We start from the raw sequence: 27489 nt of genomic DNA, 5'->3' as shown, positions 1-27489 counted from the left end.
CGCCTCCCGCCACCTCCCGCTGCTGTTACCGATGCTCCCGCTCGATCGGGAGCACCGATTCGCCATCCGATGCCTCCGGCCGCTGGGGAGGAACTGGAACGAAGCCGTAATCAGCTTCGTTCCAGTCTCCTCATAGTAAACACGGAAGCGACGTCATGACATCACTTCCCGTCTACTCGGCTGCCAATGGCGCCGGTTTAAAAAAAATATCCGGTATTCAGAATCGCAGTTTTCGGCGATCTGAATACACTGAAGTCTAAAGGAGGGACCCCCGATCCCTCCATAAAGAGTACCTGTCACCGCCTATTACTGTCACAAGGGATGTTTACATTCCTTGTGACAGCAATAAAAGTGATCAATTTTTTTTTTTATTTTAAACAATGTAGTCATTTTAAAATAAATAAAATAAATAAATAATAAAAAAAAAAATGTTAAAGCGCCCGCCATACCCGCGAGCTCGCGAAGCAAAGAAAACGCATACGGAAGTCGCGCCCCGCGTATGTAAACGATGTTCAAATCACACATGTGAGGTATCGCCGCGATCGTCAGAGCGAGAGCAATAATTCTAGCACTAGACCTCCTCTATAACGCTAACCTGGTAACCGTAAAAAATGTTTAAAGCGTCGCCTATTGAGATTTTTAGGTACCGTACTTTGTCGTCAATCCACAAGTGCGTGCAATTATAAAGTGTGACATGTTTGGTATCTATTTACTCGGCGTAACATTATCTTTCCCATTATGCAAAAAAATTGGGCTAATTTTACTGTTTTTTTTTTTTAATTCATGAAAGTGTCCCTTTTCCCAAAAAGTTGCATTTAAAACACCGCTGCGCAAATACCGTGTGACATAAAATAATGCAACAATCGCCGTTTTATTCTCTAGAGTCTCTGTTAAAAAAATATATAAAATGTTTGGGGGTTCCAAGTAATATTCTAGTAGAAAATATGGATTTTAACTTGTAAACACCAAATTCCAAAAATAGGCTTAGTCATGAAAGGATTAAACCTTCATGGTTCTTAAATTATGGCCATCATGCTTAAATGGACAAAAAAGTTTTTTTTTGGTTAACTCAGCCCCCTCATAATAAAATGTGTTTTTGTGTAGAAAGGGGGAGGGGGTGCACAAAGCAGCAATAGTGTCAGTGATTTGGAAGCTGTTGCAAAGAAAGCATAGGAAATCTGAAAAACTGCATAGGAAGAGATTAGGGTCAGTTAGGAAAATATGATTCTGACTGATATCTCATTGGGCAATCAACCCCTTTGCTGCCATTTTCTTCTCATTATAGGGGTTTTTGTAATTTATTTTATTTTCTGGTTGATTTAAAAATCCTGTCCATAGGAAGCACGTTTTTTTTTAGTAAGACAATACTGCTCTCCAAGGACATTTTATAGCTAATGCCCAGCAGAAGGTATGGGAGATATTGAATAATGAGCACTGACTGTACTCCACCTAAGTTCATACTCAATTCCTAATTAAATCATGTCCCTTTGATAAGCTTGAACCCTAGTGTTCAATATCTGAAGAAAATGCAACCATCAAGACAGGTAAATAGTATATGTTGCATTTAACACCCAAATAACTATTGTAAATCTGCAGTTCAGACAACCAAAAAGGCTGAATAGGTGTTAAAAATTGGCTGACAATAAATATTTATATTAGAAAATTAGAAAGAACAAATTGTACAATACAGTCAATGAGGCATTTGGCCCATTAGCAACATTTTTTTTTCTGGAAAGCATCCACAGCTTGGTCAATAACGTACAGAAGGCTTCTAGCACTTATTGTTGGCACCCACTGGTAAAAGGGAGAATGCATCTGCCCAAACCACAGACTTCATTCCATTGCAGAAAACAGGGAACTGTATCATTAAAAATCATGAAATGATGCAAAGGAATAGGAGTAAGAACGCAAAAGAGCAGGCTTACTATGATTGCTGGCTCTATGCAACTGTGGCAGTGATCATAAAGTAGACACAACACCTAGCATAGTTCTCCAGCTTTGACCCACGTAGTAAGGATCTCCTTTATATTATCATCTATGATGAGGATATGTAGTAGAGCTGTCTTTATACTAGTAATTTCCGTAGCCTTTTAACAAACCCTTTGGACTGAGGGTGTTGCTATGAAAACATACTGAGTTATGTACATGATTTTACTATCTCCATAAAATTGGTCTTTGGTGTGCTCTGATTAAAAGTAATTACCTCTAGGCTACAATACAACACAATTTTCAAAGCAGAGACATAATACACTGACAATCAAAGCAAGCTGAGAAAGATTTTATATAATCATAATATCTTGCACGAGAATCAAATTTAAACCATGAACTAGGAGATGATTAAAAAGAGCTGCATGAGTACCGTATTGAGCACCATAAACATGATATAGCACAGTGCACTTCTGATGATCGGATCTTCGTTGTAAAAAACATATAAGGTGCCCTTAAAAACAATAATCTATTAACATTTAGATCACCTAAAGTTATTGGGTATTTATTTAAAGCAAAACTATTAATTTATATGTTCATTTTACCACTCAATTTCCTTCTGCTGCTCCAGATGAAAACAATTGAAGAGACAGAAAGGAGGAAATGAATGTTCCTTAATCACAAAGGAATAGAGAACACATGCTATAAGAAAGAGTACAGGTCTTGTCTAGGCACTCACTATGCAAGAATATTAGAATAAAGCAGTTTAGCCATGCAATCAGGTTTGTTTCCCTACTGACCTTTAAATACACAATAAAACAACACCGCTTACCAAGACTGCTTTCTACAATACAAGTTGTAGTAGACAACAAATAAAAAATAAGTGATACACCAAAGAACTGCCCATGATAACAAGAGGCTATCAAGAAATATGGACAGTCCACATATGAAAGAAGAATCCATTGATGGACAATTATGTTGATAATCAGTCTGTAGTCAGCAGTATATGCATGCAATGAAAAATACATTTTTTTGGTGGCCGTATAGTTTAGTTGGTCGCTGTTTACTTTCCTAAGGATTGACTACAAATGTATCCATTAAGTTCATTTTTTATCCTAGTGTGCTTGCAATACAAATAGATGCACTACAAACTCCCAGACACCAAACTCAAAAGAATGGCTTAGAGTGATACAGCTTTGAGAGAGGTAACTTGTAAAACGTGAGACCCAAGGAACACCCATATTCACAGCCAATAACCTGGTCATGTGACATGCACAAAAAGGTGTGCAAGTATCCGTTCTACAAAAAAAATCTTTTAATGCTAGATTATTTTTCACAAACAGAAAACACATAAAATGTCTTTGTGTGCCAAAGAGCAACACAAAAGGGTTAGTATTATAAAATAAGTACAAGGTAGTAACCGCGTTAGTATAACATGTGTTATAGAAGAAAAGCTATAAAAATCATTCTTCAGTTTTCCGTTGAATACACTTTCTTTGATTACTTCTATAGAGTGAATATTTGTTAGTAGACGCAGACACCTGCCTTCAGGGGGATTTCATATAGAAAATGAACAGATTAATGGGAGTTGCAGTGCACATGTTATTCAATGGAGTAGAAAAGATGCATTGTCCAGTCAATGTACAGTTTTATTGGAAGAGCTCACGTAATTACGTAAGTGGAAATTTTTCTTTTAGTAGATTATTTTATTTCAACCTGGTTCTGATTTAGCATCAATGTGCCTTAAATTTGGGATTATATACATAGTTGACTCTTTTTAAATTTTACATTTCATTAACTACCAATTGCTGTGATTTTTTTTTATACAAATGAATTATTAGATAAGTAATTATTATTAGAATTAGGGATGTAGGCAGCCCATGTACACATATTTTTTTTGTACCGCCACTACTCTCTTTTTGATACACATTTATACAAAGGTTTGTTTTAAGCAGTTTATATGAACAGCCAAGTTGTTTGATGTGCATTGAATATGCTTTCATTGTTATATATGCAACTATACCAGCTTTTATTACTGCTGGGTGGTATTCTGGAACATTGCTATTCATTTGGTATTAAAAATATTCTAAAGGGTCTCTGTCTGGCCAATACCAATCAAACATCATCACCTGTCACATTTCTAATTTTTGATATAGAACAATTTTTAAGTCCTGTCCAATTATACCACCAAAAAACTCCCAGCCAATTTATATATGCCACTTTTTGCATTCATAGTGTATGCAAATAGTGTATGAATGATTACTTTATGTCTATCGGTCCTTTAAGTGTAATTTTAAGATAATGATAATCAGGTTATGGTCCAGGAGAGGCATTTGGCTATGTTTACAATTAGATCATTCAAACACTAAATTGTAAATTCATGGATATGTGTTTTCTCACTTTTTTTCTAACTTTTTTTTCTAAACTCCCAGCCAATTTATATATGCCACTTTTTGTATTCATAGTGTATGCAAATAGTGTATGAATGATTACTTTATGTATATCGGTCCTTTAAGTGTGATTTTAAGATAATGATAATCAGGTTATGGTCCATGGCTATGTTTACAATTAGATCATTAGAACACTAAATTGTAAATTCATGGATATGTGTTTTCTTACTTTTTTTCTAACTTCTTAAAGTGATTATTCCAAAATTACAGAGGAACCTAAAAGTTCTTTTATGAACCGTAATTGTTAGGAAAATTCTATTATTTCTTCAAAATTGATTTTCTATGGAGCAGCTCCTAATTGAAGCTGAATTGCTTTCTGTGACACAATGCTTTTCCAGTGCAATCAGTTCCTATGACACATATTTGAAGTCAAGGTCCCAGTAGTAATTAATTACAGGGATACGCAGGCCCTTTGTCTTAGGCATCTCTCTGCAGGTTCGGACTATACATGTGGTTTTCTAGGAGCTGCCAAGCAAAGCACCTGCATGAGGAGGTAAACACACAGCTGCTACCGTCTGACATTCTTATGTGAATGGCCCTGTGTTCCTTGGATATGAATAATAACGTGGCAAAAAGGTTTAAGAGATGCAGCAAGTAGGTTAAGATGTGTGACTGCATTCTTCACAGAACAATACGTGCCTTGAGAATGAGCAGAAGGACTATGCCTCAATAAATACCAAGCTACATGTACATACTAATTACTGGCTTCAGGAATAATATGTTGGAGCTGAATTTGTTGTGTGCAATGGAAGAATCCTGCATGAGGACAACACGATTCAGAATGGGAAATGCTTATTTTTTCCAGAAAAGCAAATTAAGCTTACAGTTAATGATATACACTCCTGAATAATTACAATAATAATATTTTGTATTCTATTACTTTATTTTATTAATTTTTGCACAGTTTTATGTCTATGTTTACATGTAAGTGCCTGCACACACACTTGCTTAATGTACTTTGGCAGTGTTGGAGGTCTTAGGTTTCATTTGATGGGTGCTCTAATATATGTGTTGGTATTACTGTGGTAAACTGTAAGCAGGGACTGATGTAAATGGTTCAATATTCCATGCTGTGGAAAAGTGGCATTACTATAAAACTGAGTAAAATTAATTAACATGAGAACAAACTGAACATATGTCCAAGATCCCATTGTTGAGTGTGCCAAAATGTTTTAAAAATTTCTTTAGCAATTAATGACCAATGCAGATTTTTTGGGAGACCCTAATAGCCTCAGTAAACAGTAAAGTATTGATGCTTAAATGTAGAATGTGTTGAGACACGGGTCAATTTATTATCACGACAAATAGACCTTTCACTTTGCAAGTAATTTTCCCCAGGGCTTGGTGAATGAGGCTCTGCTGACTTCCATCATCCAATCTTGTGCAAGCAAAAATGCTGTCTTTTATTTCCTTGTATGTGATTGGGTAGTATTTGCAAAAATAAATTTCAGCACCTAGGCTCTGAGGCAAATTTTCTGACAAAGTGAATGCCCCATGCCTTCATTGTCCTACCAAGTCCAGTGAATAGCTAATCTATTATGATGGGACAAAGGATCTTGCCTGTAAGGACTTTTTCAGTATCTCAAAATGCACAACACACTGGGGTTGATTTAATGAAACTGAAGAGTGCAAAATCTGGTGCAGCTGTGCATGGTAGCTAATCAGCTTCTAACGTCAGCTTGTTCAATTTAAGCTAGCCATACGCCTATAGATTATCTGCAGATTTTCTATGGTTAGATGGAAAAAGTGCAACAGATTTCTCCATGGTTGCTAAACTGTGTGGATGGAGGAATCTCCCACTTTTTCCATCTAACCATAGAAAATCTATAGGTGTATGGACAGCTTAAGCTTTGACAAAAAAAACAAAAAATATGCAGAGCGGCGCCAGATTTTGGACTCTACAATTTTAGTAAATCAACCCCACAGTGTACCAGCAGATGTGACAAATGTACAATTTTTTGTTATATTTAAAAACCATGTTTGAAATAAATCGGATGTGGTTCATGATGCACCAGTATTGCATCTGCCGTAAACAGATTACATACAAAGCTACAAATTAAGGGAATTGTAAGGTGCCATATATATATTAAAACCATATAAAATAGTTATATAAAAATACTCTTTATTTACAGTGTGATTTTTATATAAATATTATATAATGTTTTACAAGTCCCCTAATTTGCAGTTTTGTGTGTATGTAATCCTTATTAGGATGGGTGCCTTTAAACATCTAACATAAATAGAAATATTTGATTCTAGACCACTTGCTATTTTGGGCTTGATAACAAGTAGTGATTCTCATAAATACACATAAAGTATTCTGCAATTTAGTAAATACAGAAATAAGTCAGATTTGCAATTGCTATTGTTGTTGGGTGTGCAATTTTAAGAGAATGAAACCGAGTAACTGATTATTTGCAATAGATAGGAACAGTGGTTCCCCTCATTAGGGCTCAAAACAGTTGAAGCTGATATGTCAAGTGCAGTGCTTACTAGCTACCAGGGGACAAATTGTTAACATAAATGTGCATTATAGGGTTGTTTTACTAAAACTGGAAAGTGCAAAATCTGGTGCAACTCTGTATAGATACCAATCAGCTTCCAGGTTGTATTGCCAAAACTTAATTGAACAAGCTGAATTTAGAAGCTGGTTGGCTGCCATACACAGCTGCACTAGATTCTGAGTGCTCCAGTTTTAGTAAATCAACCAAACTATGTGCAAACAAACACATTAATACTATTGAAGTAGCTATGGTAACTATAGTGCATACTCATTTTAGGTAGATATTTTTTATATTGTACCGTCTGTTGACTGAGAACCAGGATAGTTTGTATGGTGTATGTGAAAAGCAAGTAAAATATAAACTTGCACTTTTTGTGCTTTGAAAGTCAGATTCCCTGTGTGTAGCACCTGTTTGATTTTTTTTTGGTCGTTTATCCCATTCTTCTATTACTATAATAATTCAAAATATGGCATATTATTTATTTAATATGTTTGTGGCCTTTATTGGGTCAGTTGATTTTGAAAATATTCACATAATATTTATTTAATCTTTTTGTGGCCTTTATTGGGACATTTGACGATGTAATTATTCACATCTAATAAATGGTGTCTTCCAAGAAAATTGGCACTGTTGCTTGTGGAAAAACACTGCATATTTATTATTTATTGCTTACATATCAACATAGAGAAAAGACAGAACATGCTGATCATGAATAATTATTATGGGTTAGTAATGTTAATGATATGACATAGCACAAGATATTGTGGACGGTCGACAAGATATGGAATGTGACAAGGAAAATGGCATATAAAGACGGACAGACAAGACTGACGCTCTGACTCTCAGTCGCTCTCAACACACTTCACACGTTTGTGTGATCTTTTTTTCTTCTTGGAACCTGAGAAGAAAACAAAACACATGCAGTAAGGTAGTATGGGAGTCAGTTAGGGAGAGGGTTATCTCACAAGGTGACTGCAGCACACACAAAGGATGCTTTCAGGCTCTTGGGGTATCTTTGGAGCCCATGACCCGCCAAGCTGTTGCAGAAGGAACAAAGTACTTGGAACTGTTTATGTTGGCAACACCAATGCTGTACAACAAGACCACAATGATCTCTTGCTAGAAGTTTTGATTGATAGGTCATTGATAGGTCATTTGCTTTTTTATGCTGTTTTTTTTTTTATTTTTTTTTTTAGTTTAAAATGCCACCTTTGAAAGAGTTTAAAAAAAAGTTAAATTCTGAAAAAAAACTATAAATAGTGGTATCGTATGGAAATTGGTTACTCAAGCCTAATGTCCAGATTCACTGCATTGTCATGGAATATGTTGACCAGGTCATCTTATAGTGTGTTGTGACCAGTGCCCTTTAATATCAATGATTTTTGGTAATAAAGATGGGTTTGACTCCTCACTTTTCATCATCTGTGATTGCTTTAGATGTTCTCATTGGTTTTAGTTTATGTCTTTTTGAAAAATGATTCTTCATTTTGCTCACACTCAGCCTGTTTTCATTGTACATTCTGTATATGATCTGCTTTGAATCATTAAGTATTTTTGGCGGAATGAAATACATCTGTCCAATATTATACTGGACTAATCTTGGAAAGAACTCTGGCACTGTAATTTGATTGTTAAGTCATATGTCAGCGCTATAAATATTTTAAACACAATTACAGCTGGCCTATAAACATTTTGCTATCCAATATGCTATGAAATCCATAGCATTTGACCGTAGGCTCCATTCCAACTCCTCTTTATGTGACTGTAATAATTAATGTACTGTAAAACAGGATGATGCCCAGACACAACAGTACATAGTGACAAACCACACCCGAAAATATTAAGAAAGGCAGGACTATGGTTTAAGTATGACATCAGACTGTTACAGATGACTTCAGGGTTAGACTAAATAGTGCTCCCCTTCCTTTATTATGCTGACTAGTATTGCAAATCAAAAACGGATGTAAAAGCTTGCTGTCAGTTACTATTGTGAACTTATATGTGTGTACAGGATCAGAATTGGTACATTTGTACTATTTACCTGCCTCCCTAACACTTAACCTAAAATACAATGAACCCCAAGGCCTATGACAACTTAATCTATCAAGTAAGCCGCAATGACAATTTACACCTATTCTGCTGCATGCTTGCCTTGTCCTGCTTATAGAGCCTCTGTCTTAAAAAATTAGTAAAAAAAGGGCTATTATTATTCTTAAAATAACATAAATATGTGCAGACTAAGCTTATAATAACATATGTATGACTGTATGAATGTGTTTGCTTTCTTTTACCGGTTTGAGCTTTTTATAGACTTAGTATTTTGCTGTAAAGCATCAGACTGGGCATTGGAGAAATAAAAAATTGTCAGAATAGAATTTTGTTTGCCATAATGATCATGTACCTTCCAATTTTTTGAGCTGTTTACCAGGACATATAAAGATGAGAAATTCTGGGTTTCATGGCTGTAGGCTTGTTCTGGGTCAGTGACTCAGAATATACTGGAACCAGAGACAGCCAGAAAAAAAAAGCATTTTTTAATCTCCTTTAAAAGACTGTTAAATCTTTAGGCGCATCCCAACACAAAAAATAGGTTTCTTCATTGTTTGTCTACATTTAGGGGGTATGTTATGCAATCTGCTTAACTCCAAGAATAACAACATATAAATCTGTCAGTACCTAGCAAAAAAAGCCAACTCTTACTTATTACTTATTTTTTAGCAATCACACATCACTTAAATCAATCAAGTGCACATATCAGCATTACCAAACAACTTTCTATTTTTGAATTACAAGAAACAATCTCTCTCAGCACAGATATAAATGCTGCTCTGAGCTTCACTATGTCAGGCGACATAGTCCTTGGGTACCAGGTATAATGTAGATGTATGGCACTATTAGAGACTACATAAAGCCTATTGTTTTTGATCAGGCAAACTTTACAAGCCAGAAAAATGGTGCTGCAGGAAGAAAATAAGGGTTGTAAACAATTAGCACATTTCTGTAAAAATATATACATTTAGCTGCTCTCTTCACATGTAACTGTATAGCTACATGAAATAAAGGTGATTATTATGGGATCCACATGTGTCCATTCAACAGAATCAGCAGTATGGGCTCTGAAATATTCCTCTGCTCTCAGTCACCCACCCCACTCTAGAGTATGCCTGTCAAGCCAAAAGAAAAAAAAAAAAAAACTTTATGACCACTCACAGGATAAGTGAATAACATTGATTATCTCATTACAGTGGCATCTGAAAGTTGATGGGATATATTAGGTAGCATGTAAACATGTTGTCCTTGAAGTTGATGTGTTGAAATCAGAACAAAATGGGCATCACAGTTTTTTGTGCAGACCGGTCAGGGTGCCCATCATGCTGACCCATGTGCACAGCCAAAAGTGCCTACAATGGACACATGAACATCAGAACTGGATCACGGAAGCAATGGAAGAAGGTAGCCTAGTCTGAGCAATCACGTTTTCATTTTCATCATGTAGATGACTGGGTGCATGTGCATCGCTTACCTGGGAAAAAATGGCACCAGGTTGCAGTAAGGGAAGAAGGCCAGCCAGCAGAGGCAGTGTGATGCTTTGGGCAATGTTCTGCTGGGAAACCTTGGGTCCTGCCATTCACGTGGATGTTATTTTGACATTTACCACCTACATAAATGTTGCTGACCAAGCACACCCCTTCATGAAAATGGTATTCCTTGATGGCAGTGGCCACTTTTAGCAGGATAATGTACCTTGCCACAATGCAAAAAAATTGTTCTGGTTTGAGGAACACAACTACAAATTTGAGGAGTTGGCCTAGCCTCTACATTCTCTAGGTCTCAATCCAATAGCAGTGATGGTGAACCTTGGCACCCCAGATGTTTTGAAACTACATTTCCCATGATGCTCATGCACTCTGAAGTGTAGCTGAACATCATGGGAAATGTAGTTCCAAAACATCTGGGGTGCCAAGGTTTGCCATCACTGCAATAGAGCATCTGAGGAAAGTGCTGGAAAAGCAAGTCTGGTCCATGGAGGCCCCACCTTACAACTTACAGGACTTAAAAGATCTGCTACTGACAGCTCGGTGCCATAAACCAGTGGTCATCAACCCTGTCCTCAGGGCCCACCAACAGGCCAGGTTTGCAAGATAACTGAAATACATCACAGGTGATATAATTTGCTGCTCAGTGATTGTAGGATTCTAGTCTGCATCTCCCCGAGGTAATACATAAAATCTGGCTTGTTAGTGGGTGCTGAGGACCATAGCATATATTCAGAATTCTAGTGACATCCATGCCTTGATGGGTCAGGGCTGTTTTGGTGGCAAAAGGGACTATTGTATATCAATTATACAATATATTTTGTGTTGAACCTATATATTTATCTGGTATTCAACTGCTATGTGTTTTTTCCCTTAAATTAGAAAAAAGCTTATGATGCTTAGCTAAACCATTTGAAAATATTTTTATATTTTTACGTCTTTTTCAAAGGAAAAATTGAAGTCTGGTTTAGATCTATGTAGAGGCATACTTTAGCGCTTTAATTAAGCTAGATAGTGGCCAGTCATGGATGCTAATTATTTAAAAAATTAGTAGAACAGGCCAACGTGTATGTCTTTTTTTTAAAGCATTTGTAGAAGGAATAAAGATTATCATTGAAAAGGGAAGGAGTCTTGTTCAACTCCATGAACTTCATGTTTCTGCTACTGTTTGCAATTATGCCTATTAAACAGTTCGATCCGATATTTATAGAAGCCATATTATATTGTTAGTAAAACACGTTTTTTACTTCATTTACTTTTTTTTTAAATCACAAATTTTCTTACAGTAGAAAGACACAGATGGAGTTGTACTTCAAATTAAGCAATAGATATAACTGTTTTTTTCATGGCATGATTTGCAGGATTCTGCATTCCCCTCCTATGTAGAACAGGTAACATTTGAAAGTTATTCTCAATGTGCAGGTATTGATGAACTATGATACAAATCAACCCCCTTTTGCTCTCTCGCAAGAGATTTCTGTCTTGAAGTACAATCATTTTCATTTAAAGCGGAGCTCCACCCTAAAGGGGAGCTTCCGCTCATTGGAACCCTCCCCCCTCCGGCGCCACAATTGCCACCTTTCGGGGGGAGGGGGGTGCAGATACCTGTATACAGGTATTTGCACCCACTTCCGGCATAGATATCCGCAGAATCTGCGGATATTTACGCCACTTCCTGCGGGTCCCCCGCTGTCTGTTGGGAAACACACGGATCCCAGCGACAGTGGGGACCATCCTTATTGCGCAGCGTGACTCATGCATGCACAGTAGGGAACCGGGAAGTGAAGCCGCAAGGCTCCACTTCCTGATTCCCATACCCAAGATGGTGACGGCAGCACCCGAGAGCCGATCGAGAGATCGGCTTCTGGTGCCGACATCTCAGGTGGCTGGGCGGGTAAGTGTCCTTATTTTAAAAGTCAGCAGCTGCAGTATTTGTAGCTGCTGACTTTAAAAAAAAAAAAAAAAAAAAACGGCGGAACTCCCGCTTTAAGAATTATAGTCTGCACACTTAACTTTCTACAGCAATTCTTCTGGTTTCCCTGTAACTATTCCTTTTTCTGAGGTGGTTCATCAACTTCCATAGACAAACCTGAGTTAGAACACAGAATCTTGTCATGGCAAACTAAACAATAGTCAACTTGCAACATAATTAACTGGCAATAAATGTATTGAATGTATTTTATATTCCATAAAGCAGTACTAAACTCCCTGCATGTTTTTTCCCTCCACTCTTACCTGTATCACCAGGTTGTCTGTACAACACATATTCACCTGCATAGGGAATCCAGCATTGTTCTGCTGTGATCTGCAGTTTGGATGACATAGCCCAGGTCCCACACAGACACCTTGGACCTCCTCAGCTGGCTGCTTTTTCTAGGTTCAGACAGCCAGCTCTGGAATATGCGTGGGGCCTGCCCTTTGTCCCCTCTGTGTCCATGGTCCTGCAGCCTTGTGAGAGATATGATGCAAGTATCCCAGGAGGCTGCAGGGTCAGGGACAAGGGTTGGGGCCAGAACAAAAATAATAAAAAATAAATAAAAACCCCCAAAAAATCACCTTTGTCATTTCGGAGGGGGAAGATTGGTTGAAAAGAGCAAACTCCAATTTTGGCATTGTTATGCTTTACTATAATACTGAGTTAAAGCGATTGTAAAGCTACGTTTAAAAAAATAAATAAATAACAAACACATCTATACTTACCTGCTCTGGTTTTGCACAGAGCAGCCTTAATCCTCTTTTTCTAGGGGCCCCCACCAGCACTCCCGGCTCCTCCTCTTCATTGGGTGCCCCCACAGAAAGCCGCTTTTCATGGGGGCACACATGCGTGCTCGTTCCCAAAACCTGCTGCTGCGTCCATTGACACAGACAGTGGGACTCTGCCCCCGACTCCCATGTCACATCCTTTGATTGATAGCAGCAGGAGCCAATGGCTCTTGCTGCTATCAATCTGTCCAAGGAGAGGAGCAACAACATCTGGAGCTGCTGCGCTCGTTGCTGGATTAGTTTGGGCTCAGGTAAGAAAAAGGGGAGAGTCTGGGGGGAGCTTCAGCACAGAAGGTTTTTCCCCTTAATGCATAGAATACAATAAGGGGAAAAACAAATATTTACAACACAATGGGGGTTATTTATGAAAGGCAAATCCACTTTGCACTACAAGTGCACTGAAAGTGCAGTTTCAAGTGCAGTCACTGTAGATCTGAGGGGAACATGCAAGGAAAATAAAAAACAGCATTTTAGCTTGCACATGATTGGATGATAAAATCAGCAGAGCTTCCCCTGATTTCAGATCTTCCCCTTAGATCTACAGAAACTGCACTTCCAAGTGCACTTTCAGTGCACTTGTAGTGCAAAGTGGATTTGCCTTTAGTAAATCAACCCCAATACCTGGTAAAAAGCATTTAAAGACAGTTGTGGGGTGACCACACTGATGTGGAAACAGACATTTTTCTTGGTAAATTGCAGGATACAAAGCACTACAATATTACATCTTGCCTGTTGAAGCTTATATATTAATATAAAAAAGCATGCAATATGCAGGTTACAGTGATATCACTTGTTTATTAGAACAAGTCATATGGGGCTGTAAGGTCCATATGAGATCATACTGTATACAAGAAGCACTAACTTTCCACCACATTCCACAAGTCCTGCAATAATTATAGAGCTGATTTAAGGAAAAAATACAAGTAATATGCCACTTGAGTGAGATTATACATCTTTCGCTTTAGGGGATCTAGATAGACCTTTTATAACAAAAATGCAAAATGTGGGAAAACAAAAATGCAAAAATCATTATTCTTACCAGTCTTCTGTCTAGTCTTCAAAAAGAAATGCTCATCAACTTGTATACACATTAATGCTTTCGGATGCATAGCTTTAAAGCATATTTCAAGACTTTCAAATTCGCTCCAAGAAAAACACAACTGATATGTAGCATATGTTTTTCTGCTTATATTTAATTCATTTGCTATATATTCTACAAACATATAATTGACTTAAATGTTAAAGGGAGCATGCCAGTATAGAAATAATGAGACTGTAATTTGCTGACTTTTTTTACTGGTACAAGTTTCAAGGCTTCACTACTGAAAGTGACTGTAAAGTCTTGTTTTTTTTCCTATAAAAATAACAAACGTTATACTTACTTGTTTTGTGCAGTGGATTTGCACAGAGCATCCCTGATCCTCCTCTTCTCGGGTCCTCTTTGCTGCTCCTGTCCCCTCCCTTCTAGTAAGTGCCCCCACAGCAAGCAGCTTGCTATGGGGGCACACGACCTGAGTCACAGCTCCCTGTGTCCATTCAGACACAGAGCCCTGACCCGGCCCCACCCCCTCTTTCCCCCTGATTGGCTAGCTGGATTGACGGATGACTGTGACAATCGTGGACATCACTTCACAGAGAGGGACCTCAGGTAAGTGTTAGACCCCTTTCACACTGAGGCGCTTTTCAGGTGCTTTTGTGCTAAAAAAAAAGTGCCTGAAAAGCTCACGAAAACCTATTTCCATTAAGATCACACTGAGGAGGTGCACTGACGAGGAGGTGGAAAAACTTCTACAAGCAGCATCTTTGGAGCATGTTTGGAGCGCTAAAAAAAGTGTCTCAAAAATGCCCCTCTCCATTGAAATGAATGGGAAGTGCCTCAAAAGCACTTCAAAAGATCCTCAAAATGGTTCCTGCAGTATTTTGTTATCCTCCAAAAAAGCACACTGCTAATGGCTCAAGAGCACTTGAAAAGCTCTGCAAAAGCACTCAGCATTTTATAGGCAGTTTTCAAGTGCCTCAGTGTGAAAGGTGTCTTGGGGGGCTGCTGCACACAGAAGGATTTTTATCTTAATGCGTAGAATGCATTAAGATAAAAAACCTTCTTCCTTTACAACCCATTTAATAGCTCAAAACAAGCATACAGCCAGCAAAGCTGGGACCCCTGAATTGCCTATTTGTTATATGGCAGTAACAATTATAAGTGATGAAAAATAAATAAGGATGACAGCCTTTATGCTTTCACAGGCAAGACAGCAACAGAAGCTCCCACATTTTCTATCTTGCCAAATGTCCTTTAAATTACACTCTATATTCCTGCATTGGATATTGTAAAGAGGTATTATCAATCTGAAAATTAGTACAAGAAAAATGGCAGTCTACTTACATTCCTTGACATTTGGAGGTGCCAGTGAGCAAGAGTGACAAACCATGCCATACATGCTTTTAGGACGGCTCTCCAGCATATAGTACCTTAGACAAAGGAACATCATAAAGTAAATAAATATACTTTTTTTATACAGTTTTAATGTTGGATATGTATAACAATCCAATCAATTTGTTGTCTACGTCATAACGTGGGATATGTGTGGATTCAAAGTGTATTGTACTTTAGATAGATAGGCTCTGAAAATGTGGTGAAAAATATATTACTTATGTGTTTTACAATGTCATATTATTAGAGCTGGATCACACTCCATGTTTGCAAAAAAATAAAATAAATGTAAGGGTCTGTAGTTTCCAAGAGAAAATATGGTTTACATTATCTTAACATGAGGCATTGCCTTCACTGAAAGTCTTATACTACTGTCATTTTGTAATGAGTTATATGATTCAAGCTGTTATGATGAATCATATAAACTGGACCTACATTCCAGAAAGAGTGATTGGTGTTATTATAGTGTATTGGTCTCAGTCCGAGTTTTTACTGATCTACTTTGTATCAATTCACACTAGATGCAATGTTATGTCTTTTACCATACATCATCTTACCCTGGAAGGCAAGGACCGCATTCTGCATCATTCTTGGAATCTCCAGGAGTTAAAATAGTAGCCCGGAAAAATCCTTCACAGTCCTTATGTCTTCTGCATATTTGGTAGCCACCTTTAGAATACTTGCCGGAAAGACAAGGCATGCAACCATAGTCCTCATCTTTGGTGCCATATCCACAGGACTAAAGTGAAAACACATCATTATTGTAGATAAATTACAGATCACATCACATCAAAGATATTATTAGTAGTTGATTGCTACTAACATTTTTTAACAGTTTTTAGTGCTACAGAGCTAATTAAAAAGGGCAAATCTAACCATCATTTAATGTTTAAGGTTACAGCCTTTTGTCTCAATTAATTAATGATCTGTGCATATATGCTATTACTGGAGTCATTAATAAAACTGGGATATGACATAACACCCTGAGATTGTCATTATGGTGGTCAGGCCTCAATCACAATAGTAATTAATTAATTAATTCATTAAATAATAAATTAGAACAGATTAATTTTTTTCAGCCATCAAAAGACCACTGCTTTTGTTATTTAGCTCACTGCAAATGTTTTTGCAGTTTACCATAAACAGGAGAGACACTACATGATTTTCTAACTTATCCTGCACTACAGATCAGCTGAAAAGAGACCACGGGTAATACTGGTGGCTAGTCTTTTGCACTCTGCCTGCCTTTTTTGGGCACTGCTTCCAGAGTTCAGTTCCTTTTTAACATTTAGATGACTGCTATTATGTAAGCCTTCTCCATTGGCACTGTTAAGACCATTGATAATTGTGCTATCTACTTACGTTGGATGGCTCTTCCCCTGGCTCACACTCTGGACAGCTATGGCACAAGCCAGTTGTCTGATTATAATATTCATTTTCGCCACAATTAGAGTACTCTGCTAGAGCTGAATACACCAAAGACACCTGCAAAAATAAGATCAAAGCATAAAACACAATGTCATTATGATTCATTGATTTTTAACTGTATTCACAATTTAAAGTGTTAATTTATTGACAATAATATATCATTTAATCAATTTATACATTTTTGGTAGCTATAACATTTTCAGCTAACTGGGACAAGACTGGTTGATATTATTATATTATCGACAACTAGCCCTTTAATATACCTGAAAGGTAAATGTTGCGAGGGCAGACAGTCTCTTTAGGGAGCATAATTATTTCAGTATTAAAGCAAAAGTTTTGCAGAGTTCCTGCCAGTGTTATATTAGCATTACTAATACTAATAAAGAAATAAAATACTCACCATTAAAAAGGGGAATATGTGGGTCCATTTACTATCACTTTGTTTGTTCATATTCTTCCTACTGTGTCTCCCACCTATAAAAGAAGGTACATTTGACTCTGATTAATTAAATTTATTTTTTGTACATTTTACCTAACTAGATAATAAAAAAAACATTTACATAAACTCATTCAGTGGCAGCCTCTGTAATATCAGTGACATGCATACTCGAAGAAGATCTCTTACATTGATTGTAAAACAAACCTTGTGGTACATAATCTAAACAGTGGCAGTAACGCAGACTTTTAGTTCTTGGTTGTTTTTAAATCTACAGGCAAGATGAATATTTTTGGAAGGAGGATTCATTTAAAGAATCATACCACCCTTTCAGTTTCTGGTAGAGCAAGGAGAGATCAATTGCACAGTGATTTTTTGCATCTCACAAGGACCCAGTGGTTGAATTCCCAGTTATGCACTGTTGCTGTAAAAGTACAAGCAAGGCTCACTTTCCCTGTTGTACCTTTAATATATTTCATGTTATAGAGAAGATAAGGTGGAGTAAAGTCAAGAGCTACGACAGGAAAATCAATGGAATCCCCAGTAGACAAATGTAGACAATGAGTAACTGGCTTTACCAGACCACCTCATAGTGAATTACCATTTTTGGAAAGACCAGCCCTTTAAATTTAAACAAAGGTTGCAGGAAACAGGTACAATCTACCTAAACAGTCTGCAGTAGCTATGGTACTCTGTAAAGTGGCTGAAATACAAAGAAAAACTTCAGTCCCCCTCACCTTTCTTACTGGGTTATCCTCCATAAACATACTCACATACCCAGTAAATCCAGCATTGTTCTGCTGAGATTCACTTCTGCATACCAGGCCCCACACAGCAATATGCTCTTCTGACATCATCAGGAGCTGGCTGTATCTTCCTGTTTCTTACAGCCAGCCCTCTGATGATATACGCTGCTCGGGTCAATCCTCCAGCGCTGTCTGATGTCTCATTTTATGCCTCCTGTAATATGTGATATAGATATCCCAGGAGGCTGCTAGAGCAGGGTTACATCATTGTTGCCTAGGCAAGAATGATGACATGGGTCGGCTGGACTGGAAGAAAAAACTGGTAAATACAACAATCCCCCACCCCCAAATAAAAAAATGCTTTGTAGATTGTGAAAGGGGGTGGAATACAGTAGTGAAAAATCTAATTTTGCTGTGAAAGTCCATTTAAATGTAACAAAATTTTAGCCAGCCTCACACTTAATACCGAAGCTTCCAGTTATGGGTGCATATGCAGGGCAAAATCTGCCTGGGGGTGTAAGCCCATGCATTTAGCAGATTATAAATGAGGGAACAACGAGGACTAGGCATCCTTTTAAAACCTGTACAATTGATCCTAAGAGTTAGTCAGGGCTTACCTTACCAAAGACCTAAGATTGTAAAAAACTGACCAATAAAAAGTGGGTAGTTATCCTCTTAGGTAACACAGATGCTCCAAGGATGGATGGATACCCTGACTGTGGGTAAGGGTCACCCTGGGAATTCAGCAGCTTCAAACCTGAGGGTCTATCTCATGGATGGCCTAGCACAGCAAACCCAGGGGAATTTTGGTATAGCAGTACAGCATCTTCAAGTACTAATGTATGATGCTTCACAATACTGGCAAATTCAGTGTACAAACTCTGGAAATGTTTATCAGCAGATATGTTGTTTACTTCACACTGTTCAGTTGTAAGTAGAAATGTCCAGGGACAATCTGAACCTCAGTTTGGATCAATGTTTACTTTTTTTATTTAAGTTTTTATTTTAATCCAAAAAAATACAAAAAAGTCCAAGCAGGGCTGAGTACTAACTAATCCTAAAATTAACACTTGGGTCCGGCCAACTCAACTCCCAATGTAAGTAGATTTTAGGAAAAATTAAGCATTTGTCTTGCATAAGCCTACAAGGTAACAAAAAAATATGACCTAGCACTTAAGGCCCTAACTTAATTTTAAGAAAATCAAAGTCACACTCACCATACACAATGTTACATAAATACAAAATCAATAGTAAAGCGTACAGCAATTCAGCCAACACAGGGATATCATAGGGATAGATTTTTGCATTTAAATATCCCCATTGGTCTATGTATCTGAGTGCCTCAGAATTCAAATCAGCTTACATGTAAGCTCTAGTTTTCCTTCAACTGACACTGAAATAATGGCAGATTATTTCAAAATGTATAGTGCTTGCATTCTATTCTCCTTACAGCTATTCCGCTAGTTAAGACAAGTCTCAGAAGGGCAAATTGTTCTGTAAGTCAATTTTCTCTGAAAAAATTACCCTTGGCTCAACAAAGGGAGAGAAGAACCAGTTTAGTTCTTCCTTTCTAATATACAATTCATTTTCTATCATTTAAAAGGTCTTACAGCCTTCCTCTAATAGGAAATTGTAAAATGCACTTTTAGCACATACTGGAAAGTGTTTAGTTTGGCTGATGCCTGTACACTACCACGGCAGTTTGGTTATTATGGCATATTTACAAAGATACTTAATTAACACTCACTTTTAACCCATTGACTGACTGTAGAAACAAGAGGATACAGTATTATATACTATTGTATATTCAACAGCAGCCTCCATGCTTTGGTCATAACGGGCTTCATTTAACTTTGCAGCCATCTACCAAAATATTGGTTTTGTTTAGATTTACCATTTCATAAAATGAGTTGTGGTAACTATACTCAGTGTTGCATTATTTAGCACCCATAAAGAGTTACATTCAATGTTATGCTAATTTGGTGTTAAAGGGCATAAGGCATGCCAAGAAGCCATTTCCAATACTGTTATTCCACCAGCATCAGCCTGAACTGTAGACAGAATACCAGAATGATTCATGCAATTAAGCTGTGTATGCCAGATTTTGGCCATCTACATGTTTCAGCGACAGTCTAAGTTTGCCAATAAAGGCACCTTTTTTCAGCTTTGATGATCACTTGGTAGCTTTATTCGCCTTTTCTGAGTGGACAGGAGTGGAACCCAACTTAGTCTTCTACTGCTGCAGAAGTGCCTTCCTTCACACCACTTTCACAAGGAGTAGTTCCTTAAACAGCTGTAAAATTCTTGGCCAAGTCTGGCTATTGTTGATATGTTATATTGTTTTCATCATTCTCCTTAAACCCTAGAATGTTAGCAATTTATGATATTCTGCAAACACCAGGTATGGGACCAATAATCATTCTGTAGTCAAAGTTGCTTAGTGCTTTCAAATTCCCTTTTTTAATGTTTGGCTGAACAACAAACAAACCTCTTGACCATGTCTGCTTGACTCATGTGTTAAGGTGCAGCCACATTATTGGCTGTTTGCATTAACAGGTTACTTTATGTCTTCCAAACAAAAGGCAACTTCAGAAATGAAACGGCATGGCTTTATAGTGAATTAGGGGGTCATGGCTCTTGTGAAAATAGACATTTTAAATGTTCTATGTGAAAAAATAAATAAATTTGTATGGCATTTATAGCAGGAATTTGGTGGGATTTTATATACCTTGGAATGCTGAGCTTTTTAACAGAGACTTCAGCAAGGTAGCCGAATGACAGGGCGTGTGTTTATACAGGGAACATTATAGGGTTTGCCTCTAAACACAATCAATCTGTATGGTGTTATTCTATATTGTATGCACGCAGTAATTAAAAGCAGTGAGTATAAGCTTACAGAAAGAATAAAGGTTACTGTTAAAGTAGAGCTAAACTGAATAACTAAAATCCAATATAAGATTTAACACGTTAATGTAATTTCAAATGTGTTTTTCAGTATTTTTATATTTGCAGCTTTCATTAATATGATACCTGGGGGTGAATCTAAATTTTTACGCACTTCCTGTTATAGGGGGACAACTAAATCCCAGTTATGCTCCTGTATTGTCACTCTGTCAGACATGCTCCTGATAGAGATTATAAGCAGCTGTGCCCACACAATTTGCACAGGCATGGTCTATTGTTTCAACCATCAGGGAGCCTGCCATCATCTACGACGTGCAGCCATCACTACAAAAGATCCTAGAGGAAATCATCAGCACTGCATAAAAGACATGAAAAAAAGTATAAGCAGTATAAAAAAAATGGACAATTGTTTACACAATGCTTTAGCAAACGAAACCCATTTAGGGTTAAGAGCTAAATTATAGTGTAACTACAGAATCAAAACTGATAGAAGACATACAATACCTGAAGAAGGAAGAGATATACTTACTTTTCTGGTGGTCCGTGTATTAAAACACCACTGCTTCCCTTCACTCTGGCTGCTGCATGTATTATACTCTTCCAGGTGTGTAGAATACCTATTCCATGCTGCGCACTGTGGTTCTTCTTGCCAAACTGTTCATCTCTGCAGGACATATGAAGTGACAGGAGGAACCACAGCATGAGGTGGGGATCAGGTAATTTACACCCACAGAAGTATTAAATACCCACGGCAGCCAGTAATTAGCAAAACAGAGGTGTATAAACACACAGGTCATCAAAAGCTATGTATATTGCCTCTAATTTCTCCTGGTATGTTTTCTTTCATCTTGTTAGGTACTGTTGTTGATCCATCCACCCACCTCCTCCCCTTCACACACACACAAAGACTGTCATAGATTGGATGTGTATATACTTACCGTCTTCTGCCTCTGGCCTGTGCTTAGAAAATTGGAGGGTTCGTTTTTTCAATGCAAATAGCAGGACGTTTCAAAGCCTCCATGTTTCCACCACAATTAGTTCTTTCATTGGTAAATTCAGTAGGCCTAACACATAAGGGAAGCAATTTGCTATACAGATGCACATTTTGATCCAAATCATAAGGGGAACAACACGGTGAAAGTTACTTGCTGTAAATGAATCGCCCATGTATTTTATGCATTATCACCCTGGATAAACTTGGTGTTTAAAACATCTGTTATACAATCTTTGGGGGAGATTTACTAAAACTGGATCAATCAGATTCTGATGCCGCTGTGCACGGTAGCCAATCAGCTACTAACTTCTGCATGTTCAATTAAGCTTTGACAATAAAACCTGGAGGCTGATTGGTTTCTATGCAAAGCTGCACCAGATTTTGTTCTCTCCAGTTTTAGTAAATCAACCCCATATGTCTCGTGGAGGACCAGGTATCCATTAATTCATCTGCTTATCCTAATTGGGTTTGGAAACATGCTGAGCAATCTAGCCCAAACATGCTTGCCAGCTGGAGTCCTTCTATTCGTGATACATTTCAAGGAGTTTCCATGGTTTCTGCTGAGCTGGATATACCTAAAACGTTACCAATTGCTATTTTGATCTTTCAGTCACCAGCCATGGTTTATCAAAATGTGTGATATAGTTTAGCAGATTGTTTACCAAGCATAACACAAAATGATCCTAAAATACTGTATATAAGGAATAGAAAGAGTGAAGCAAAATAGATATAAAAGTCTGCTTAGGACACATTAATGTGTATTTTGCAATGACCAGCATGGTACCAAGATTACTGACATTTTAACTGTTGAGGAAGAATAAACAGAGTCCTATTCATATGCACCCACCCTTGTGCCTTGGGTTACATTCTCATCTTGAGATTTCATAGAAATGTCAAGAATAACAGAGATCAGAGGAAATACATTGAAAGTAAATTGACTTGGCAAAGGAGTGGCATTGGGAATATTTACTTCAACTGCTTCGAATAATACTTGCTGTCACCTGAGGTAATTCTTCAATAAATAATATCACAATGCGCTACTGAAACTTGATACACATGATGTCTGCAGGATTTATTCTTATATATATAATATGATATATAGATCTGGGAGCAGGACATTTCATAATTCATGCATGCATATTAAAGTGCAAGAAATTGGAAGCAGCCCTTCACATTTCTAATATTCAGGGCACAGAAGTTACCACACATATAAACAGTATTTATTATACTGTTTAATTATTGACAAATGATTTCCTAGCTTTTTGATATATCCTTTGTGCCCAAAGAAATGTCTACATTTTGCTAACTGCTATGAAGTTGTTATAGACATAACTGAATAGAGCTGTCTACAGCAACGTAAGGGATTTCTGCATAGTCACCTCAACTTGTGTGTCTACAATTCTCCGATATCAGCGTGTATTACTTTCCACTGGGCACAGGAGCCTGTAAAAGCATATGTTTTAATATACCCGTACTCATAGTTATTTTATATGTTCAAATTCTGGAACACAGAGCAATGATAAAGCCAATTTTTCATGATCAAATTGTCAGGTATGCTTTATTATCCAACTAAAATCCTTCACATTCTGACACTTTTATAAAACAAACACTAAAACATTTAGAAAGGAAAGACTGAGTTCATTGTATCCTAACATACCAAAAAATTACATATTATTATTAAGGATTTATATAGCACAGTTTACAAATGTGTCTCATGATGTCCTTAGCAGTAATAAAAACACTGTATATCGCAAACAGCTACAGTGTTGTGTATACATAGTATACATTATGCATATAAGATAGACTGGTCTACCATTATTAATGTAAATCATGCTTTGTACACATACTGTGTACGGTGTAAGTAAAGAAGCAGACAAGTGTCTGATTTGCAGAATAATTGCTTCCGGCAGTAACAAGATAGATTATCATTCTGCCTCTGATACGGAAACAGAATTGTACTTGTCGGATCGTTTTTCTGTGGCGCCTTCTTTCTTACACTATCCTGGCAGTTATACACATGTAGTATTACCATACTTTACATTTCTACAATATTTTAATAGGATACCATACAAAATATTATCCTTAGGTTCTAAACTCCAAATGCCTTTAACTAAATATTGTGTAATAGGGCATGGAACATAATGCAAAAATACAGTAACCCCAAATAACCAATCAACACTGATCTAAAGTAATAAAAGAAGGCACTTGCTTTGTTGCTAAGGGTTATGGCTGCTTATGCATCAAAATACTTCTATGAAAATGTTTCTGTATTTTGCATGTAAATAGGTAAAATTGCTAATTCTTTATATCTGACATGCATTCACAATATATGCTGTTATTAAATAAAATAGTTTACAGTTCATAATACTCACACAAGCACTTTAAAGAAAGAAGGCAGAATTCCAGGGTAGTTGCCAATGTAGGCATTTATCTAGGCAAGGCAATTGTTTTTTGGGGTTTGAACATAAACTTTTTTTCCCTTTTATCCTCTCAGCTTACTGGTGAGGTGAGGGATCTGGCAGCCCTGCCTCTTTTCCACCCACATAAACAGTTAGCAATGAAATACACAAAGGTCTTTGAGAAACTGTTACTTAACTAGAACCTGCAATTAATCCAGTGTTTAGGAAACCATATGTCCTTAATGTCTTACACTGTTGGTAACCATTGCCCCAGGGTAAGACGCTGGCATGGTGGCAAAATCATTGCTACCTGCAGAGGTTTAATGCACGGACTGTATAGCCTAATGGATGTACAGTATTATATCTTTTTCCTTCAGTATCAGCCAAAAATTACAAAGTGATGGTTAGTCTCCACCAATACAGATTGTTTAAACACCGAGTGCAAATATAAAATGCAATCTTAGCAATAAAAGAAGCATTGGTCAAGAAAGGAGCTGTCATCATTATAGGAAAATCAATAAATGAATAAACACCAGTTTACGTACTCACACTGAACTGTATCACGGGACAGCATCCAAATGCTAGATGTTGTGATGAGAGAAATACGGAGGTGAATAACATCCTTAGCTCTTTATTAGAGTGAACACAGAAAATGTGCCTGAAACTCCACTTATAGCCAGACTCAAATTGTCATATCTTAAATATACTTCTACTTCCAGCCAATCCATTTCTAGCACCACCGAAAAGACAAACGGTCATAGGGAGTTCAATGAGCCCTTCACATAGGTCATACATGACAACAAGAGAAAACATTTCACTAAGAAAAGCTAAATGATAAAGATGGGGGCACTACTCATTTAAGAGCATCACTTGGTGGGAAGCTAACATAATTTTAGTGATATAGCACAATTAAAGATACACTTCTGCATTCTGGGCTGTTGCAGTACATAACAACTGTCCATATATAGGCACAAAAAAGAAGAGTCCTATATGACCAAAATAATACAGGCTAGTCTGTATTAAGGGGTGTTTTATAATAATACTCTATATCAGTGGTTTCAACCTTAGTGAGACAAGGGCCCTGTAAATTCTTCCAAAACCTTCCATGCCGCAACAGTGAAAGAAAGTTTATACCGATACAATAAATGGGGAATACAAAATACGTATTTAAAATAAATTAAAAGGGACCAATCAATTGAAGATGAGTTACTGTAATTTGAATACACTCAGTGATAAAAAGTATTTAAGTCTATTTGAAGCTTTCTTTTTTCTCAGTCCCACTCATTGTCTATGTCTCGCTCTCTCACTTTCTTTCTAATTCCTGTCCTTCTTATTCTTTCTTTGCTTCTCTCATTTTATTTCTATCTGTTTCTCTATCTCTCAATCTCTTTTGCCTTTATTATCTCCCTCTCTGCTTTTCTCTCACTTTCATCCTTATTTTATCTCATTGAATTTCTTTGCCTTTCTCTCATTCTCTCTCTCTCTCTCTTCTCTTTATCTATACCTTCTTTCCTTTTCCCTTGTATCTTTTTGTCTGTTTTTTTTCTCCCTTCTTCCCTGCTGTGGCCATTCACACTCAGCATTTAGTGTGTGCATGGTCACCATTGGAAATCACAGGGCCCTGTAGAGCCTACCTGATTCCCCTTCTCAATTTCAGGCCTGTTGGAGACACCAGTAATGAAATGGTAGCCCAAGGTCCACCAAAAATGACACGTAGGGGACCAACCATGTGTGATCAAGATATCAAGAAGTTTGATAGTGCACCAAGTTGACCATAATTCCATATAAGTCACACTCTCAAGGACGAATGCATCTGGAAAGCAGAGGTGGGATAAAATATAAGCTGCTTGGCTGGTCATCTTCTCAACGACGTTACAACGTACACATTCCAGAATCACCTACCTGGCTGCAGGGGGTGTTATTGGAGAAGAGCATCTTCTGGGAACCTATGGCTCACCATCCTAATGGGATAAAGTGCTGTGCAGGAGTGGAGGAATGTATGGGAATGTGCAGTTGGTGCAATCAATCTGTGCAGCTGGGGTCATAAAGCTAAGTGCTGCCTGGCATGCTCTCTGCTATACCATTGCCTGACTGCTGAATGCTGGAGTGAGGGCCACAGGAGCACATCCTGAACTAGATGGGAGGACTAGAGAGGAGAAGCAAGGGAGGGGCAAGTTGGAGACAGAGAGGAGGACTGTGTGATTATAAGATGCGGACACACAAGAGGCATGATTACACAAATACAGGACCTGACAATACCCAACACACAAATTAAATCTTAAATTAATAAAACGGCTGTGGTCCCTCAGTTCACTTAGTGTAATATGCAATCACAATATGTAACTGATCAGACGCCCTGGAACTGAAGCCAGTCAGGATAATATGATACTGTCATGTGACAGTTTCAGACCTTTGCTGATTGGCTGCAGGTTCAAAATGTCTGGTTAATGGTTGTGTTTACACGGTGAACTGTGAGACTGTGGCTGTTTCTTTCATTTAAGCAGTCATTTTTTTCACAGCAAGTGTTGAGTGTTCTGCCAATGCACACCTAAGCAGGATGGAGGCCACAGCCCATTGGATGAGAACCACTGCTCTATGAAGACAAAAAATAGACCTTTATGACCATGAATATTGTTAATAACAGAGCTCTGGAAATTGAAAAGTATATATAAAACCAAAATGATTTTTGTTTTTTAGAAAGTTAGGTATACTTACCTAACCTATGGGTGCTCTAGTGCGATCACATGATCACCCCAGTGGGAAGAGGAAACAGCAGTAACAATGGCTGCAGTTCCTGGGTGGTGATGTCTCCACAGGCTTACTATGGAGTGGGACAGATACCGTGTCAGACCTGGGGCACCTGCATCAACTTATGGCAAATGACTGGTCACACTCACACTCTACTGTTACTGATACATGACAATGGCACTCTCCGTCTCACCCTGCACAAAGATTTTCCAGCTTGCAGAACC

The 27489-nt window shown here is 37.6% G+C and overlaps 1 protein-coding gene across 21 annotated transcripts in view; it reads right to left on the bottom strand.

Annotated features, from left to right (window-relative positions):
- EDAR (ectodysplasin A receptor) overlaps nt 1–27489 on the bottom strand; it is a 163038-nt gene that overhangs the window by 50400 nt on the left and 85149 nt on the right. For 3 of the 21 annotated variants that reach the window (XM_077482587.1, XM_077482605.1, XM_077482595.1), the window contains 4 exons: nt 17439–17512; nt 16973–17095; nt 16168–16349; nt 15563–15648 (listed from right to left, as the gene is read on the bottom strand). In XM_077482587.1, coding sequence (XP_077338713.1) covers nt 15563–15648; nt 16168–16349; nt 16973–17095; nt 17439–17512 — 465 coding nt within the window. Of the gene's footprint in view, nt 1–15562; nt 15649–16167; nt 16350–16972; nt 17096–17438; nt 17513–21653; nt 21789–23497; nt 23562–24490; nt 24641–25062; nt 25241–26419; nt 26637–27489 lie in introns of those variants that run through there. The other 18 variants (XM_077482594.1, XM_077482597.1, XM_077482600.1 and 15 more) reach the window with 17 other exon arrangements.

This window comes from Lithobates pipiens, unplaced genomic scaffold, assembly GCF_037356315.1.
Source record: "Lithobates pipiens isolate NorthernLeopardFrog02 unplaced genomic scaffold, aLitPip1_a1.2 Scaffold_16, whole genome shotgun sequence".
In the NCBI taxonomy this organism is placed as follows: domain Eukaryota; kingdom Metazoa; phylum Chordata; class Amphibia; order Anura; family Ranidae; genus Lithobates; species Lithobates pipiens.
Note: the sequence above shows the minus strand (reverse complement) of the source record. Positions and strands in the feature narration are given on the sequence as shown.